At 50.6% G+C, this 17,559-nt stretch overlaps 1 protein-coding gene across 2 annotated transcripts in view; it reads right to left on the reverse strand.

Moving 5' to 3' along the window:
* Window positions 1-17,559, reverse strand: part of KSR1 (kinase suppressor of ras 1) — a 160,784-nt gene that overhangs the window by 65,930 nt on the left and 77,295 nt on the right. For both annotated transcript variants that reach the window (XM_066263274.1, XM_066263272.1), the window contains exon 2: window positions 5,057-5,197. In XM_066263274.1, coding sequence (XP_066119371.1) covers window positions 5,057-5,197 — 141 coding nt within the window. The remainder of the gene's footprint in view (window positions 1-5,056; window positions 5,198-17,559) is intronic.

Consider the following 17,559-nt stretch of genomic DNA (forward strand, 5'->3'; position numbering starts at 1 on the left):
GGCAGGCTCCAGACCTGCACAGCCCAATACAGCAACAGCCATGTTTATTTAAAGTAAATTCATTAAGATGAAATTTTAGTTTCTCAGTCACAATATGCGATTTCAAGTGCTCTATGGCCACATGTGGCTGGTGGCTACTATGCTGGACAGAACATTACAGACCGTTTCTAGAAAGTTCTATCAGACAGTGCCACTCCAGATCAAGGTCTGATAGCTGGGCAAGCATATGCTTATCTGTCTCCAACATCCCCGGAAGAGGGACTGAAGGAGGAATCAGGGGTCACACATGTCGGAAGCACTGCAGCAGGCTGAGTCTGACTCAGTGTGAAGGGAGTCAAGAGTGTAGATAGAGCCCCTTCATCCCCCAGAAACCGGAACGTACAAGCACCATCCTGTGGCCACTTCCACGTCCGTCCCCTTTCTTTCACTGGCAGAAAGGTGTTATTTCCTGGAAACTTTATGACCACAAACCAGTGACCATAATCTAGAGCCAAAAGCTGAAATAATATTTAGATAACAGAGAAACGGACCCCAGGAAGGCAACACTGAAAAGGAAGAAGGAGATTATACACACACATCTGGCTACACAGATGTATAATGTGTGTGCTTTCCAGGGAGAAAAATCAGGAAGCCACGAGGGGTCAAGACCAGCAGGGAACTCATCAAAGAGGCCAAGAGGACAAATCCCAGTACATGACGACCATCCCTGCGGACCTTGGGGAGCAGCCCTGGGGTAAAGCGCCAATTCTGGGGCCCTTCAGCACTGAGAACGCAGAAAAAGGAAACGGTCAGACTACATGCATTTGGACACCTTCCCCATAAAACCAAAGAAGAGACAGATAAGAGACCCTGTTTTAAAGTCTGGCTTTGCCATCTTCCATTCCACGGCGACTTTCAGTCACTCCTTCACCCAGCAAGTACTTGCCAAGGACTCCCCAAAGGCCAGGGGCCGTGCTGCTAGGCACAGGGCCTCTTCTGGGCATAGGCCGATGCCTTACACATGGGCCTCTATGTATGCAGGAGGGCACCCCTCAAACAGTCATTCCTAAGACAACCTGAAGAAGCCTCACCTCTTACTAGACTACTGTCACAGAAGAACAAGAGGGATGCATGTGGACTAACGCAGAGATGAGGTTAAGACTGAAACCTGCAGAATGATATACATATATTCTACGATCCCATTTTAGCAACTGTAACAAAAAAACGGGAAATGAATTTATATGTAAATAAAAACAATGTGGTAGAGCGTCGGTCTAGCGTGCGGAGGACCCGGGTTCGATTCCCGGCCAGGGCACACAGGAGAAGCGCCCATTTGCTTCTCCACCCCTCCGCCGCGCTTTCCTCTCTGTCTCTCTCTTCCCCTCCCGCAGCCAAGGCTCCATTGGAGCAAAGATGGCCCGGGCGCTGGGGATGGCTCTGTGGCCTCTGCCTCAGGCACTAGAGTGGCTCTGGTCGCAACATGGCGACGCCCAGGATGGGCAGAGCATCGCCCCCTGGTGGGCAGAGCATCGCCCCTGGTGGGCGTGCCGGGTGGATCCCGGTCGGGCGCATGCGGGAGTCTGTCTGACTGTCTCTCCCTGTTTCCAGCTTCAGAAAAATGAAAAGAAAAAACAAAAACAAAAAAAAACCAATGTGGCTCCCTAGATTGGATCCTGGAACAGAAAGAGGACATTAAATGGAAAAACTGGTGAAATCCAAATAGATTTTAGAGTTTGGTTAATAGTAATGTATCAGTGTTGTTTCCTTAGCTTTGACAAATGTGCAGAGGTAATGTGTGACGCTAACGATGGGAAACTGGACGAAGGTGAAGGGTTTATATGGGAATTCTGTACTATCTCTGCAACCTTCCTATAAACCTAAAACGTTCCCAAAACAAAATGGTTAAGAAAACAAACAACAGCCTGACCAGGCGGTGGCACAGTGGATAGAGCGTTGGACTGAGATGCGGAGGACCCAGGTTCGAGACCCCGAGGTCACCAGCTTGAGCGCAGACTCATCTGGTTTGAGCAAAGCTCACCAGCTTGAGCCTAAGGTTGCTGGCTTGAGCAAGGGGTCACTTGGTCTGCTGTAGCCCCTGGTCAAGGCACATATGAGAAAGCAATCAATGAACAACTAAGAAGCCGCAACGAAGAATTGATGTTTCTCATCTCTCTCCCTTCCTGTCTATCTGTCCCTCTCTCTGACTCTCTCTGTCTCTGCCACAAAAAAATAAAAATAAAAATAAAGAAAAAAAGAAAAGAAAAGAAAAGAAACAATGGCTTAGACTTCTGTTCAGAAGTCCGAGGGTTCTATCTCTGAGGTCAGCTTTGGGAAAACATGAGATTTTTTTTGGCTATTTGGAACCTCGGTTTATAAAATTTGCACCTAACTTTGATGGGCAGAACCAATTTTTACTGAACGCACACAGGATCCATCTGGGCCTTGGGTGAGTGGGGCGGGGTGGGTCATTCAGAGTCCAAACAACTGTCTGGGTTGAAAAACAGAATAAAACAGAACCACACCCTGGGGCCGGCCTTGAGGCCTGTGCCCAGGAGCCCTCTAACCCCAGGCCCCACTGCCGTGCTCATAGCCGTGTGCAAGGAGAAACAGACACGGAGCAGAGCCAGGCGAAGGCAGCCCCTACCGGGTGCCGGTAAGCAGGGGCTGGGGTGACCAGGGGGACAGCTCTCCATCCTTCAATACCCTGGCCCAGGGCCCAAGCACCAAGGGGAGGTTTGAGAGGAAGACACTGAGGAGCCATCTTTAGAAAAGGGGCTGGGAGTTTGGGGAAAATGGTGCTATTCCCAGGCAACGATTCCTTGTGGTTCTTAAATCCCAGGTGGAAAGCTGCCGGTTGCCGCCCAGGAACCCGTAGGCAGCCGGCCCACCTTCCTCCTGCTCCCCACTCCCTTCCACTGGTGTGGGTGGCGAGAGTGCCTTGGTGTGGCCCTTGGCCTAGCTCCAGTCGGTCCTAGGTGCCACCCTCTGCCTTAAGCCCTGGGACGAATCCTACTGCCTCTTGATTCAGAAGGCTGCCTCTCACCAGTCGGCTCCCAGCCTTCCACCTGTGCTCCCTCTTCATGGCTATTTAGAACTGCCCCGTGTGAAAGTCTCCAGTGCTCTCTGTGGGCTCTGGCTCCCACCAGGAGTAACAGCAGCCAAGGAAGAGAAGGGGGAGAACTGCCTTCATGTTCCTTCTCCCATCCCAGCAAACACTACAGTGCCTCTAAGCATTGACCCTTCAACTGCCTCAGCAAGCACATGGGTATCCTCCCATTTTACAAGAGAAGAAAACTGAGGCTCAGGGAGATAAACAGTTTGGCCAGGTTCACAGAGCCAGTTCAAGAACCAAGCATTCCCAGGAGGAAGGGGAGAGAAGTGGCTGAGGGCGAGGACTGAGAGTCAGGAATGGAGAAATGCCCAGCTCTACTCCTCATAGCTCTGCGATCCTAGGCAAGCGAGTGCACCCTGTGTGGCCCCGGCTTCCTCCACTGTGAAATGACAGAAACAGTACCCGGTCCCAGGGGTGCTGGGACAATCAGATGAAACAATGCGCCCTGGCCGGTTGGCTCAGTGGTAGAGCATTGGCCCAGCACGTGGAAGTCCCAGGTTCAATTCCCTGTTAGGGCACACAGGAGAAGCTACCATCCCCCTTCTCTCTCTCTCTCTCTCTCTCTCTCTCTCTCTCTCTCTCTCTTTCTCTCTCTCTTCTCCTGCAGGCATGGCTCTAATGGTGTGAGCAAGTTGGCCCTGGGCACTGAGGATGGTTCCATGGCCTTGCCTCAGGTGCTGAAATGGCTCAGTTGTTGAGCAATGGAGCAGCAGCAGCCTCAGATGGGCAGAGCATTGCCGGGTAGGAGGTTTGTCAGGTGGATCCCAGACAGGGCACATGCAGGAGTCTGTCTCTCTGCCTCCCCTCTTCTCACTTAATAATAATAATAATAATAATAATAATAATAAATGCATATAGAGCATGCGGCTCCTTAGTTGTTCATTGATTGCTTTCTCATATGTGCCTTGACCGAGGCGTACAGCAGACTGAGTGACCCCTTGCTCAAGCCAGTGACCTTGGGTTCAAGCTGGTGAGCTGTGCTCAAACCAGATGAGCCCGTGCTCAAGCTGGCGACCTCGGAGTCTCGAACCTGGGTCCTCCATATCCCAGTCCGACACTCTATCCACTGTGCCACCGCCTGGTCAGCCTCATTAGAAATTTTTAAAAGACTAGAAAGAAATATCAAAATCTTAATGATCATCAATTGTCTCTGGTAGTGGAAATAGGAATGTGATTTTTCCTTCCTCTTTTTGTTTTTTAAAGGGTTTACATACAATGAATTCATATTACTTTTAAAACAATAGCAAGAGTCAATTTTAGAAGTAAGGGATTTAAAAGGCCTGACTGGGTGAACTACACCTGCCAAGCATTGATTTATGTATGCCCCACAAGAGCTGTCCTGCACCCAACACCTCGCAGGGGGTCTCCACGCGTACTGCTTGATGAGCTGGTTAGTTGGTGTGTGGGTAGGTTGGTTGAATGGTGGGAAGAGGGATCAAAGGAGGGAGACAGTATATTATAACAGTTACAAGGGAAAAGTAAACTCAGACCCTTGTTTTCAAATCCCAAAGCTATCACTTACTAGCTGTATAATTTTAAACAAGTAATTTAACCATTCTGTGCTTTTAATTTCCCCAAGTATAAAATGGCAATAGTGATAGTAACTCCTTCACAGGGTTTTGTGAGAATTAAGTGACATTATTTCTAGAAAGTATTTAACACAGTGTCTCTCGCACAGCCAAGGTTTCCAGAAACGTTGGCTGCTGTCCTTACAGCAAACCAATTTAAGTGACCGGTGTGGTCAGGATCTCTGGCTCATAAAGCAATGGCAGCCAGGACACATGCTAGAGCCACATTTACCCTGGATCCCTCCTGCTGCTGCCCCCCAAATATCCCCTTGCTGAGAGTAGACCGCATTGCCTCGCATTCCTAGCCACAGTAGAGCTGTGCTTGGGTTTGCATGTGGTCCCTTTGCTTGACCCACCCCATCCCCAGCCCCTGACCCAAGCCCCATGGCCCGCGTACCTGCACCACCTCTGGCCTCACGTTGAAGGTGTACAGCCAGTCACTAAAGTGAGGGTAGCTGTTGAGCTCTGAGGTCCTGTCATCAGGAGCCACGCTCAGCTTGCACTGCCGTTGCTTGCAGATATACCGGACAAGCTTTGCCTGCAGGGAGCCCAGAAAAGAAAAGAAAAGGTGGTTCATCCAGGGCATACACATGTGGCCGCCCTGAGCACGCTATAGGGGAGCTCTGGCAAACAGGAGCCCTTTGTTGCCGTGCTGACAGTGCTGGAGCCGAACAGAGGGAGGGAAGAGAGGAGAGGCGTTGGGGAGAGTCAGCAGGCCATTTGGAGAGCCACCCCTAACTCCTACCCCACCCAGGGATGGCTGACTCTGCCTCCTCCTCAAGACCACGAGCCTCAGAGAGAACAGGCAAGACTGGTCAGAACAGAGCATAGTTAAAACATAAGAAGGACTTCCTGCTGGAGTGGAGGAGGTTAGTAATTGATAATATGGAAGTTACGGGGGTTTGAGGACTATGAGTAATCTTCCACTTAAAGATGCGTCCAACCTGGAATCAGACTGCCTGGGTTGGGATCTGGGGGCTCAGGCACACCCTAGCCCTGTGACCTTAGACAAGTTACTTAACGCCCCACCCCCAGAAAGGCCTCAGATTCTTCCTCCAGAAAATGGGGATAATAATAGAACCTCCCTCTCAGGGAGGGTGAGAAAAAATAAAACATTCAGTGCGTGCCTGGCCCAGGCGTGCTGGCCATGCCTAAGGGGCTACGGCAGTCTTAGCGAGGGTCCGTGACTCAGGTCCAATGACAGGCTTTCTAACCCTAACCCTGAAAGGTATGCAAATTTCAAACATGTGAGTCTGTGCATTTTCCAGGAGAAGAGTGTCCACAGATTTCAAACGCCTAAAACTTCAAATGAAATCCATTTAAATAAGGTCGGCGTGACGTTCTCTTTAACGAAGACTGGGCTCCGTCTGGGTGGCCTGCACTATACGCGGGAATGCAGAGGGGCACAGCCCGGGACTGATGGGAAAGAAGGCAGCGGCTCCCACGGATGGAAATGAGCGCATAATCTGAAGGAGACCAGGGTCCTGGCTCGGCTGAGGCCAAGTGATCCTGGGACCCAGTGAGAGCTACCGAGATGTTGAACAAACTCCAGCGGCCTCACATTAGAGACGTTCTAGCTTCCCCAGAAGGCAAGCACCACCTTCAAAGTCCTGTTCAAAAACCCTGCCATTGGAGCCACCTCCCTGTCCTACTACCCCTCAGAGGGTTTTGTTGTTAATACATTCCTTTCTCTTTCATCTGTATATACCTCCAGTATATTTCTCTAAACAGTAGTCACAATGCCAAAAAATTATTAATGATAATTATAAGTTAAAATTGCCAGTGTCTAAGAGGGTTCCCAACTTCCAAAGAAGTTCTTGACCACCTGCGCACCATGCACCCCTTTGGCAGCCTGGGGATGTCCGTATCTCTAAGAATAATGCTTCTGAGCGAATGCAACAAAACGCTTAGGATAATAAAGGAAATCAATTACATGTAAATACATTTATCAAAACAGGTCTTAAAACAGTGATACAAGCTTCTTTATTAAAGCATGAAATCATGCCTAGCGGTGGGGCTCACAGCGATCATAACTTGGAAGCTGTGCTTTTTTCAGACAGCTCCCTAACTGTCATGTGATACGAAAACAGCTGTGATTCCTCCTGGTGACCGAGTCACATATTTGCTGAGACAACTGTGCCTTGTTGCCTTCATCCAGATCGAACGACATACTAAGTCCCAGGCAATGTTAATGAAAATGAAGGTAACGTCTTTCCTCTCCAGATTCACAAACCCCCAGAATTCTCTCCACAGACTCCGGGTAAACAACCCTTGTAGCTGGAGGGATGTGAGGCGTGAAATGAAACCAAATGACAACAGAACCACGGCTAGAGCCGCCTTTCTGAAAGCTCCCCCACAAACCTGTTTGGTCCCCAGCTAGCTCTCAGGCCGCCAGACTCAGGGGCCCGGGCCTGCTCACGGGAGCTGTTAAGTCCTGCTATCTTCACAGGGCTCAGTGGCCAGTGAGGACAACTGCCAGAGAGGGAACACTGAGTGAGAGCAAAAATAATGCCACTCAGCTGTACAGCTTCTACCTTCAGTGGAACGTAGACAGGCAAAGCCATGGCGAGCCTGCACCACGTGCCCCTGGGGACCCAGAGAGAGACAGGACTAACTGATCAGACATTCTCTGCGGAGGCTGGCAACTCCCAGGTTGCCATACAAGAAGTATATCTCCTGTCTTATTATGGAACCTAAGCCCCTGGGAACATCTCCAGAGCCTGAAGCTCACAAATGTGACAACACAAATGCCTCTTGTATTCTGAAGGGCTAATCAGAAGAACGCATGCTCCTCACCCAGGCTCACCCCTCTCCGATCCATCCCTCCCAGTGTGACCAGAGGCCACTTCCAGAATCAGGCCCCCGCCTTCTTTTCCAGGATCCTCCCCACTCCACCCCAAGCCTACCCTGCCCTCTAGGCACACGCTCACCTCGGAAATATTCCTCAAATGTTTCCTATCCTTCCCTACCCCCGGGCCTCTGCTCCTACTGCCTGCTCCGGCCAGAGGTCCCTCTCTCCTCCAGCCACAGTGTCCTTGGCCTGATAGGAGTTCCTGTCTCCCCTGCTGAGCATGCTGCCTGTGTCTCTGTGGCAGCCTCCAGCACAGCCGGCCGGAGTCAAGCTTCTGACATGGTTTTCCCCCAACAGAAACGAGCTTCTAGGGCAGCAGACACAGGACAGGCTTGGGAATTTAACAAAATCTGGGTTCAAAGCTAGGTTCTGCCATTTACCAGTTATGTGACCTTGAGGGAAGTTCATTAATTTTTCTGAGCCTTGGTTCTCTCAGCTGTACAAGAGGAATGATATTGTCCAGCTCACTCATGGTCTCTACTGGGAGGACTGAACTGTATGGAACCCCCCCCCCCCATGACTAGGTTAGTCTCCCTCTTATTATACATCAGGGCAGGGGCCGAGTCTACCTCTTTGTGACTGTCACAGCATGCCTATTGCTGCACATGGCACCCAACATGTGCTCAAACATCCCAAGGAAGGAAGGAGGCAAGGGAACACACTGGTCTTATCCTCACGTTCACACATTTCTCCCAGCCCGTCCTTCCCTCCACTCCAAACTGCTCTCAAACCACAGCTTCAAAGAGCTGACCAAAGACAGGGCAGTAACTCAAATAACTTGCCAAGTCAACACCGTTCTTTTCCACGTTAACCAAAGAGCTCAGGTTGCTGGCATGGGAAGCAGCAGCAGCGAAGGCCATTATCACTGGCATGCGAGTTTCCAGGGCCGTATCCCTGGGAGCTGATTAATAACACACCATTCTGCATAAGACTTTGGCCATCAAAGGTCAATATCAAGATCGGCCAATCTGGCCTCAGTAACGAGCTAGCACTTGGGGCTCTCTCTAGTTCTGCTCCCTCTAGTGTATCCAGCCCTTTTCAGCCATCAAGCCTTCTGCCCTCCACCAAGAAGGTTCTTCCCGTTGCCCTTCAGCCTCCACAACTCAGCTTAGATATCCATTCCTCCAGGAAGCCTTCCCAAGCCTCTCTCTCCTCCATCAGATCTCACACTGTAAGTTCTAATATTTTACTTGTCTGATTGCTTCTTTAGACTGTCAATTCCATGAGGCCAGGAGCCTGCTCTGTGTTCTTGCTCACTGCTGGACTCCCCAGGAATAAGCATAGCACTATTGTAAAACCTTTGTTGAATAAATAAATAAACACAATACATTTTTGTAGCCCAACAGGCATACACATTTACCAAAATGATAACGGAAAATAAATTCCATTGGGCAAGGGATGACTCAGGAGCCTGAGAGTCTCAAAAACCAGGACAAGTTCCCCAGAAGAGTGAGCAGTTTCTCTGTTTAAAGGCTGTGAGAGAGCCCCAGTAGTCAGTCCAAAGTAGGCCTGTGGGTAGGGCTGCGCAGAACTTGAAATGACTCCTCACTCTCAGTTAACAACCAATGAACCTGGTGGGTGGAGTGCTGTGACCCACTGGCCAGCAGGTCTGGTGTCCTGTTGGCTGCTATCTCCTGGAGCTCGTAAAGGAGAAAGGACACCTGTAGATGTGGGGGTTCTGCTAAAGGAGCAAAGCTGTCCTCATTCATAAAGGATGGGGTTGCCCAGGGTGCATCAGCTCACATCTGAGCGTGTCACTTTTTGGAAAGTTGGTCACAGTGACAGAAGCACCCAGGGACTACTTTCCCAGACAAACCACAGTGGGGCTTACCAGCCCATCCTGGGGGCCAGCAAGGGGACCTTTCATGGGTAGAGTCATTTTTCTCTTAACCACAAAACCGCAAGATATAAATTTTCCGGAATAGCAAAGCACCTGGGGTTTCAGTGATAGAATCAGCAATGGGAGGGCAAGTCATTATTAGCACTCTGGCCACGGGGTAGGGGAGACCCTGGCCTGGAACCGAAGTCTCACCCCAGTATTCTTTCCTTCATGAGTGTGTGCCCCGCCCCGCCCCTGCCCTGACATTTAGCCTGGTTTACAGAAAGAGCAGAAGAGCATCCAGTCAGCCCACAAGTGGTGGGTATTACTGATACACAGCACACAGCAGGAGCTCACTGAGTGTCCTAGGCTAAAAGATCTTGCTGGGCTCTGGTCCCAGCTCTGACATTTAGATAAGGCTCTTGGGGAAATCCCCCTAAGCTCAGCTTCAGTCTCACCACCTATAAAGAGGGTGGGGCCAAAGTAACTAATATAAAAGTGCTTGAAAGAAGGAAAAAGAAATACATCCATGTCCTACCATGTTACTGTTGGTTCCTCCAGCCACGACCAAGAGAAAGCACAGATCTGTGAGGAAGAACTCCAGTTCTCGAGACGGACAAACCCAGCCTCAGAGCCCCTCGCTACCACACTCCCTCAGCAGGACACTTTTGGCCTCAGTTTCCCCACCTGTAAAATGGGGCTGATCCGTTTCAAAGGGCTGCTGAGAAGATTTACATGAGAGAATATGGATATCAATGTTCACCCACTGAGTGGTCGCTGCAGTGGGTGGCACCCTCACCGAGCTAAGTCTTCAGGTTCTCTTATAACTCCCACCCCCTACCCCAGGCAATCGGGAAGATGTGGCTGGGATCGCACCCATTTCAGAGACAGAGCTAAAGACCCAGCAAGCTGGCTTGGCCTTTAGGACAATGCTGGTAGAATTCACAGAGTAGGTACATTTATTTTAAAGGCATGAGGACCAAGGCTCAGCTCACCACTTTCCTCAACATGCTCACACCTCCACCATCAGCACCAGAGGCCATGGCCAGAGTGCAGCTGCATTAACAGCAGGAAGGCCCTGCCCAGATGAGCAACTGCGCCCCTAACCTGGCATCCTGATCAATCTCCAACGTAATCTGCCACCTCTAGCTACTCCAGTGTAACTCCCAAACAGAAGCTTCCATGAGCATCACTTCCATGACGGTGAGGCCTGCTGGGCATCCCTGAAGAGCAGACACGTTTTCCCAAAACACGTGCCACAGAATGAGAGAGACTTCTGCAGGAAAAGGAAGTAGCTCCTGGAACTGCGAGGAATGTGGAAACACGAGAGGCCTCACCCGTCTGCTCTGCTCAAAGCGGCCAAGTGCAGGGACCGCAGCCTCCCCTGGGGAAGGCTCTCTCATTATTCCTCCTATACACGGGGCTCAAACCTGCCTCCCTATAGCTGGCACCCGCAAATTCCAGGTTCGCCTTTCGGAGCGTACCACGGGGGACCCACAGGCCAGGCTGATCTGAGATGAGACACAGGGCTCTCCTGTAGCCACAAAACTGAAATCCTATGGAGGCAGCCAGTGTGCTGGAATGGTAGCTGCTCCCAGGAGAGAGAGGACAGTGCTGGCTTACATGGTCATCCTTGCAGAAACCTCTCACAGGCTTCCCAAAGCGGCTAGACAGGGGCCAGCCATTGTGCCAAACTGGCCGGGCAGTGCAGTGGTAACAACCAGGCAAACATTCCGCCCAGTGCACAGGTGTTCCCGTGCCCCCTGTTTACCATCAGCAGCTGTTCTGACTGATCGGGGGGCCCTGCCTACCATTAGTTAACCGTTCCACGACCCCGAGTGGGAAACGGGCCTGGCAGCTGGGCAGATGTAAGTTCTACCCCTGGTGTGATCTATCCCTCACCAGCTGTGTGGCAGTGACCAGTGTATTTTATCGTAATTTCCTCATCTGTAAAATGAAGAAAATAATATACACTTCAAGCTGAAAATTCACTGCGGGATTCATGTATGCACAGTACATTATGCAGCGCTCACTAACGGGATACTGTTACTATCAGTCAAGTAGCACCTTGATGAGCAGGAGGGTAAAGACGGTCAGCCAGGGCTGTTTGGGTTTTTTTTTTTTTTTTTTAGTTTTTTTTTTATTTCATTTATTCAATTTAGAGAGGAGAGAGAGGGAGAGAGAGAGAAAGAGAGAGAGAGAGAAGGGGGAGGAGCTGGAAGCATCAACTCCCATATGTGCCTTGACCAGGCAAGCCCAGGGTTTCGAACCGGCGACCTCAGTATTTCCAGGTCGACGCTTTTATCCACTGCACCACCACAGGTCAGGCCATCAGGGCTATTTGAATTGTACTTTATCTAGGCTTCTGCACCTTTGCAGAAAACACATCTTTCCAGAAAACTGACTACAAACAAAATCCACTGCATCCTAAAACTTCAGTGCCTGGGATAAGGAGGTCCTTTTTGTGAGTGACCCCCAAATCCATGATCCAGGCTAGGGAAGTAGCCAGATGCCATGACGGCTGTCTCCTTAACCCTGATTCTGATGTTGGCTGCTGCAGAACCCTGAGCAGATCGGTACTCTTCTCAGTATCCCAGGTCTTGAGCAGGGAAGTATCCATGTCTCAAGCAGGGCAGGCAGTTCAGCCATGAGGACAGATGTGACAGATGTTAAAATGTAGATGGACAAGTGAGCCCCAGGGACAGGCAGAGAGATGGACACCGGATTCTCATGGACAGCAGCAGCCTCTCTCAATTATGGAAATCACGCCCACACTCAATGATCGACCCTCGTGGTAATGATGATGTCTTCTACTTATGTAGCATCTGATCACCATCTTTCCCTGGATTCTCAACGAAAATCCCAGGAGGTAGAAATTGCAGTAGATACCTGACAGCTCAAGAGTGACAGCCCAACCTTCACACAACCCCAAAGCTGGCAATGTCACCGAGTGTGTCACTCTTCCCACAAAACAGTGACATATACCTGAAAACATTACAGATCCCTGCAGACTTTTGATGGGAAGTAGTGTGCATTCCACATCAAGTGGAGGAAAACAGAACTACGTCAAGATGTCAGTACTGGGCAGCCCGCCCGGCTCACTCACTGGCTAAGAGATGCCCGCCTGCCCTGCAAATGGTGACGCGCAATTATTCTGAGTGCAGCCTCAGCACAAGGACAAGTACGTCTCATCACTTAGGGTCACTCACAAATGGGAAAACCACACATGCTAAACTCATGAGACTTACAGGTGTATTTTCTCATCCCATTTTATAAGTGAGAAAACAGAGGCACCAAGAGCTTTGTAAGTTTCTCAGATCACGAAGGGATCCAGGCCTCGATCGAATGGTACCATACCATCCCCCCAACTGACTCCTGCTATCCACCCCCTCAGCTCCTCCACGCTGTCCTGACAGGCACAAGCAGGATGGCAGTGGGCAGGGCTACCTATCCTGGGGCCCAAAGCCCCAACTCCAGCAATAGCGAGACTTCCAAGCAGTGCATCTTCTGAATCAAGGCTGCAGACTCCCACACACTCCCCAAGGATGTCCGGTCACAGCCGTCCACTGCCTCTGGTCCTGACTTGTGATAACCTACCCTCCGGGCTATACCCAATCTCTGGCTCCAACCCAGCTCTAAAATCACCCAAACTAGCCACCATCCTGCCTGGTACCTGGGGCTGCCCCTTTCAAGGAGGTCCCAGCACGCTTGCAGAATGAGCTGCGGCACCTAGATGACCACTCCACACTTCCATCCCCTTCCCCTCGGTTTAGCCAGTCCTCCAGCCAGCAGGTGCGATTTCTGGACCAGCCTCCAGGTCACCAACACCTATGGGACCCTGACTCCCTCCTCCCAGGTGGGCAAGCCCTAGACTCTTAAGAGGATGTCCCCAGCAGGCTTTGCTAGTGCCAGGTCCCTGTCTACCCCATCCCAAACTTGAGAGAGTCACCAGGGACTTAACTCCAGCCTTCCCTCGATGGTCCCTGAAGCTTCCCCAGCACGGTGGGCTCTGCCCAGGCCTCAGGGATGGTCCCCTCACTTCTCCTACCTCCTCTGCAAAGCTGGAGTATGTTTCGGGAAACTTCCTGCGAGTCCAGGCAGCTGTGCAGTCTGGTCTGGTTGCCATGAGCAACGTATTGCAAAATGATTTCTGAGAATGCAAGGAGGCCTCCGGAGGTCACTGTGCAGCTAACAGCGCCACATGCAGGTACAAACAAGGCCTAGCCCTCCACCCCTCACACTTCTAAGCCTTGCAGAGGTCTGGAAGGTACTAGTAGGGCTGCCATTACAGGGGCAGGGACAGAGCAGGCAAGAGCACCAGGGAGAGTGGGACGAGGAGAGGAGAAAGTAAACTCAATCCCCAAGCCGGGCATTTCGTAATCAACCATCCTTCGCCCGTCTGTCTCGATCCCGCGCCCAGGCTCCCCTGGGGAAACCGCCAGACGTGCGCATTTGTGCAGAGACAATCTCCCCGCCAAGGCTCCCATCAGCAGCCCTGCCCTGACGTCAAACTCAAGAGTCGGGAAACTTCAAACACAAACAAACAAGTCTGCCTCAGACCACAAGTGGAGCCGTGCCCAAGGAGGCCAGGGTGAGAGGGCCACAGCTGGGAGCTTGGGCTTCCCGCCCTTCCCCGGCTCCATGGAGGCTGCAGACTCCGAGCCTGAGAACAGGCTGCAGATGAGAGGTTCAAACTCAGGCGGGGACAAAACAGGACTAGTCTTCGGGCTGGGCGATGGGTATGAGTGCCCACGAGGACCAGCACAGCAGCAGGTGCAGGAGACCCTGCCCAGAGCACTGCAGAGTTAACTTCATGCGATTAGCACTCCTAGAAGTTACCATCGCCCCTTCTATCTGCTCTGGTACTAAGCATGAGAGGGCAGGGCAAGGAGAGGCTGATGGGACTTCGAAGCACGTACGAAGCTTCCTGGGCCAGGTGGAGTGTGAGCTGGGCCAAGGTGGACAGACAAGGACCCTAATTGTCTCGGAGACACCTGTGTCCCACCTCAGGCTCCGCTGAGGTTGTGAGACTCAACAGGAAAGGTTTTGAGAGGAAGGCATTTCCCAGACTGAAATATCCTCAGACAGCTCCCACTTGAGAACCACGGGTGAGTGAAATAAACGTGCTTACTGGAAATCCATCTTTACACGAAAAGCTGGCGAAGGACCGACTCGGCTGCCTTTCCAGTTTTGCTTCTTGCCTTTATTTCAGTGCTTAGTTCTCAACATCTCATGTGATTTTTTTTTTTAGAACTAGCATTCCTTGGGCCGTGGGAACAAAGGGGACTAAATTATGAGAAAGCAGGACATCCCCACACTCCTCCATCTGCCCTGGGTCTGAAGTGACTGTCCAAGGAAGGAGAACCTCTATCCACTCTCCATTTATTCAACGACCGGTAGGTAAACATCTTCCTGACGTCGGGCACTGTGAGAGGCGCTGCAGCGTGGTCACAAGCCACTTGGTGCATAAGTTTGAGGAACTCACATATCCACTGACAGACCTGGCCAGAGGAGTAAGGGGGGCCGCCCTCTGAGCGTCACTGACCGCCCCAGTGCTCAGTGCTCCTGCTGGGGAACTGAGGGGAGAGCAGGGGTCAGGAGCCACGTGGGTGGTGTCACCCCCAAACCAGATCCTTAATTGACACGGCCTTTGTTTCAGTCCAAATACTCATTCCACGCGCCCACCTTTAGTTCTCCAGGCCCACGGGGCACGGCTTAGCCCTCTACCCCTCAATGACAAGAGGTAATCCCAAAGAATTCCTAACACTGCGCACTAGAAGGGATCTGGGTGTGAATTACCAGGTGGAGAACTAGGAAAAAATAGGCAGAGTCATACCATTTAATGGCAAAGATGGATTCCTGCTGATGAGCCTACTCTCTGACCTCTCCTCAAGACCTGGTCCCTTGAGAGCCACCAGAAAGGAGGGGTGGGGGACAATGAGGTATTTTAAACTCTGATCTGAAAGCACCTGCTATGAGCAGGAGCTTATGCCAATGATGGGGAGTAGAAGGTCCTCCTTTTCAAAAACATGGCTGTTTGCCTAGCAACTCAGGCCATCACAGAAGAAAAAAAAAAAAAAAAAAAAGAGCTGTGTGCAGGGACAAGGGATAAGGGGCAGGTGAACTATGGGAAACTCCCCTGAAATGATGGTGCTGTTAGGTGCTGTCATTATCCACCTGATATCTATTCCTGATCTATTCCTCATTCACAGACTGATTCTGATTCTGTTTGGGACACCACTATGCCCAGCAATTAATCGATCTGAGCCCGTGGTTCTCAACGTGGACTTCTCATCCATGTAACTGTCCTGGGATGGGGTCCAGCATGGCTACTGCAATGATCCAGACCCCGCTGCCAGCATCCCTGAAGCTAGCTATGTGTGACAGTTCTGGTCAGCGGGACACAAGGCTGTGTCCACTGGAACTGCTGGGAACGTGCCTGCTTTCCTCACAAACGGGACAGTGTCTCAGGAGCGCCCACAGCCCCCCCCTTCCTGCTTCTTAGATTAGAATTGCCAAGAGCTGTCCAGAGAGAACCAGAGAGGCCAGCCTGGTTCTGTTGCTGAACCAACATGTGAGTGGCTGGGCTTCAAACATCTCATTATAGCAGAGAAACATAATGGCCTATTTATTTGTTGAAGTCACACTTTCTGTCACCTGCAACTGAAAGCAGTTCTCTCTGCTAACACTTATTAAGCCTGCAGTATTTCAAACTTTCGACACCTCCTAAGACTCATGTTTCTAAGGCTAAGGCTTCCTATGGGCCTCCAAAGAACCTTCAAAAACAAAACGATTCTTCTTGGGATTATGCGTCATCCAAAAGCATCCTCCAAAAGTCCTTCCAAATTACCAGGAGCAGCTACTTTTTTACGAAGTCTGACTTATCAACCTCTTTCTTTGTTGGTTGGTGCTTTTTATCTCCTATCTAAGGAATCCTTGCCAAACTCACATTCACAAAGACGTTCTCCTATGTTCTACAAATTCTACAGGTTAATCTTTTTTATTTAGGTCTGTGATCCACTTTGCAGTAATTTTTGTATTTCAGGACTTTTTTTTTATTTTACCACTACTGCATATAAAAACACAACTGTGTATTGTTGTTGTTGTTTTTATTTTTATTTATTGGTTTAGCTAGAGAGGAAGGGTAGGGAGGAAGAGGGAGAAGGAGGGAGGGAGAAAGAGAGAGAGAGAGAGAGAGAGAGAGGAATATCAATCTGTTCCTAAAAATGCCCTGACTGGGAGTCAAACCAGCAACCTCTGTGCTGCTTTGGGACACTGTTCTAACCAACCGAGCTTCCCAGCCAGGGCAATGTGTGTTTGTCTTTTAATTGGACATTCCTTCATGCCAGGCATTGTGATATGTATTGTATGTGTATCATCTCATGGAATACTCTGATAGGGACCATTATTATCTCATTTTACAAATGAGGAAACTGAGGCTTACAGGTACATATACTTGAAAAAGTAAGTGTACTCTAATACATGTATAATAATACCTGATGGTTCCTGCATGTCATTAGACAGAACCTAAAGTACAACTAGACATTGAACCCGACCAGGGAGGTAGAGAGAAGTGGCTTCCTTGCTGTTCTAACAACCTGCCTTCTGTAGCTGACACTGAGTGTTTGGGAATACGACCTCCAGCGGCACCCCTACTCCCAGGAAGACGACAGATGACAGTTTCCCGGAGTGTACACAGTGGGGGTGGGGACAACAGATGACAGTTTCCCGGAGTGGACACAGTGGAGGTGGGGGGAGTACATGTGCAGCATCCTGCATTTCTAGAGAAAAGGAACAGGTAGGAAAGCCCCTGCTCTTGACAGTGGGTGGGGAGAGCTGCTCTTCCCAATGTGACAGTCATAGGATCATTCAAGGCTATGACACAAGGGCAGGGCACCACAGCAATTAAAGGTAGTGACCAGGAATTTCACACTCCTCCAATGGAAGGTCTATTTCCTCTCCCTTTAAACCTGGGCTGGACTATGGCTGCTCTGACCAACAGGACAGTGGAAGATTCTTATGGAGCCTGACAACTCTGATGGACAGACTAGGTGGAGAGGCCCTGAGCATCCATGGACAGCGAGGGCAGGCCAGCTCAGTCCAGCTGCCCAGCCGTCCCAACAAGGTGCCAGACATGTGGGTGGGACCTCCAGACCAGGACAGCTGATGCCACATGGAACATGCCGCCTCAGTGCCTCAATAGAGGCTGTGTCCTTGCTGTGAGAGTCAA

The sequence above is a fragment of the Saccopteryx bilineata genome, chromosome 2 (genome assembly GCF_036850765.1).
Source record: "Saccopteryx bilineata isolate mSacBil1 chromosome 2, mSacBil1_pri_phased_curated, whole genome shotgun sequence".
Classification (NCBI taxonomy): Eukaryota; Metazoa; Chordata; class Mammalia; order Chiroptera; family Emballonuridae; genus Saccopteryx; species Saccopteryx bilineata.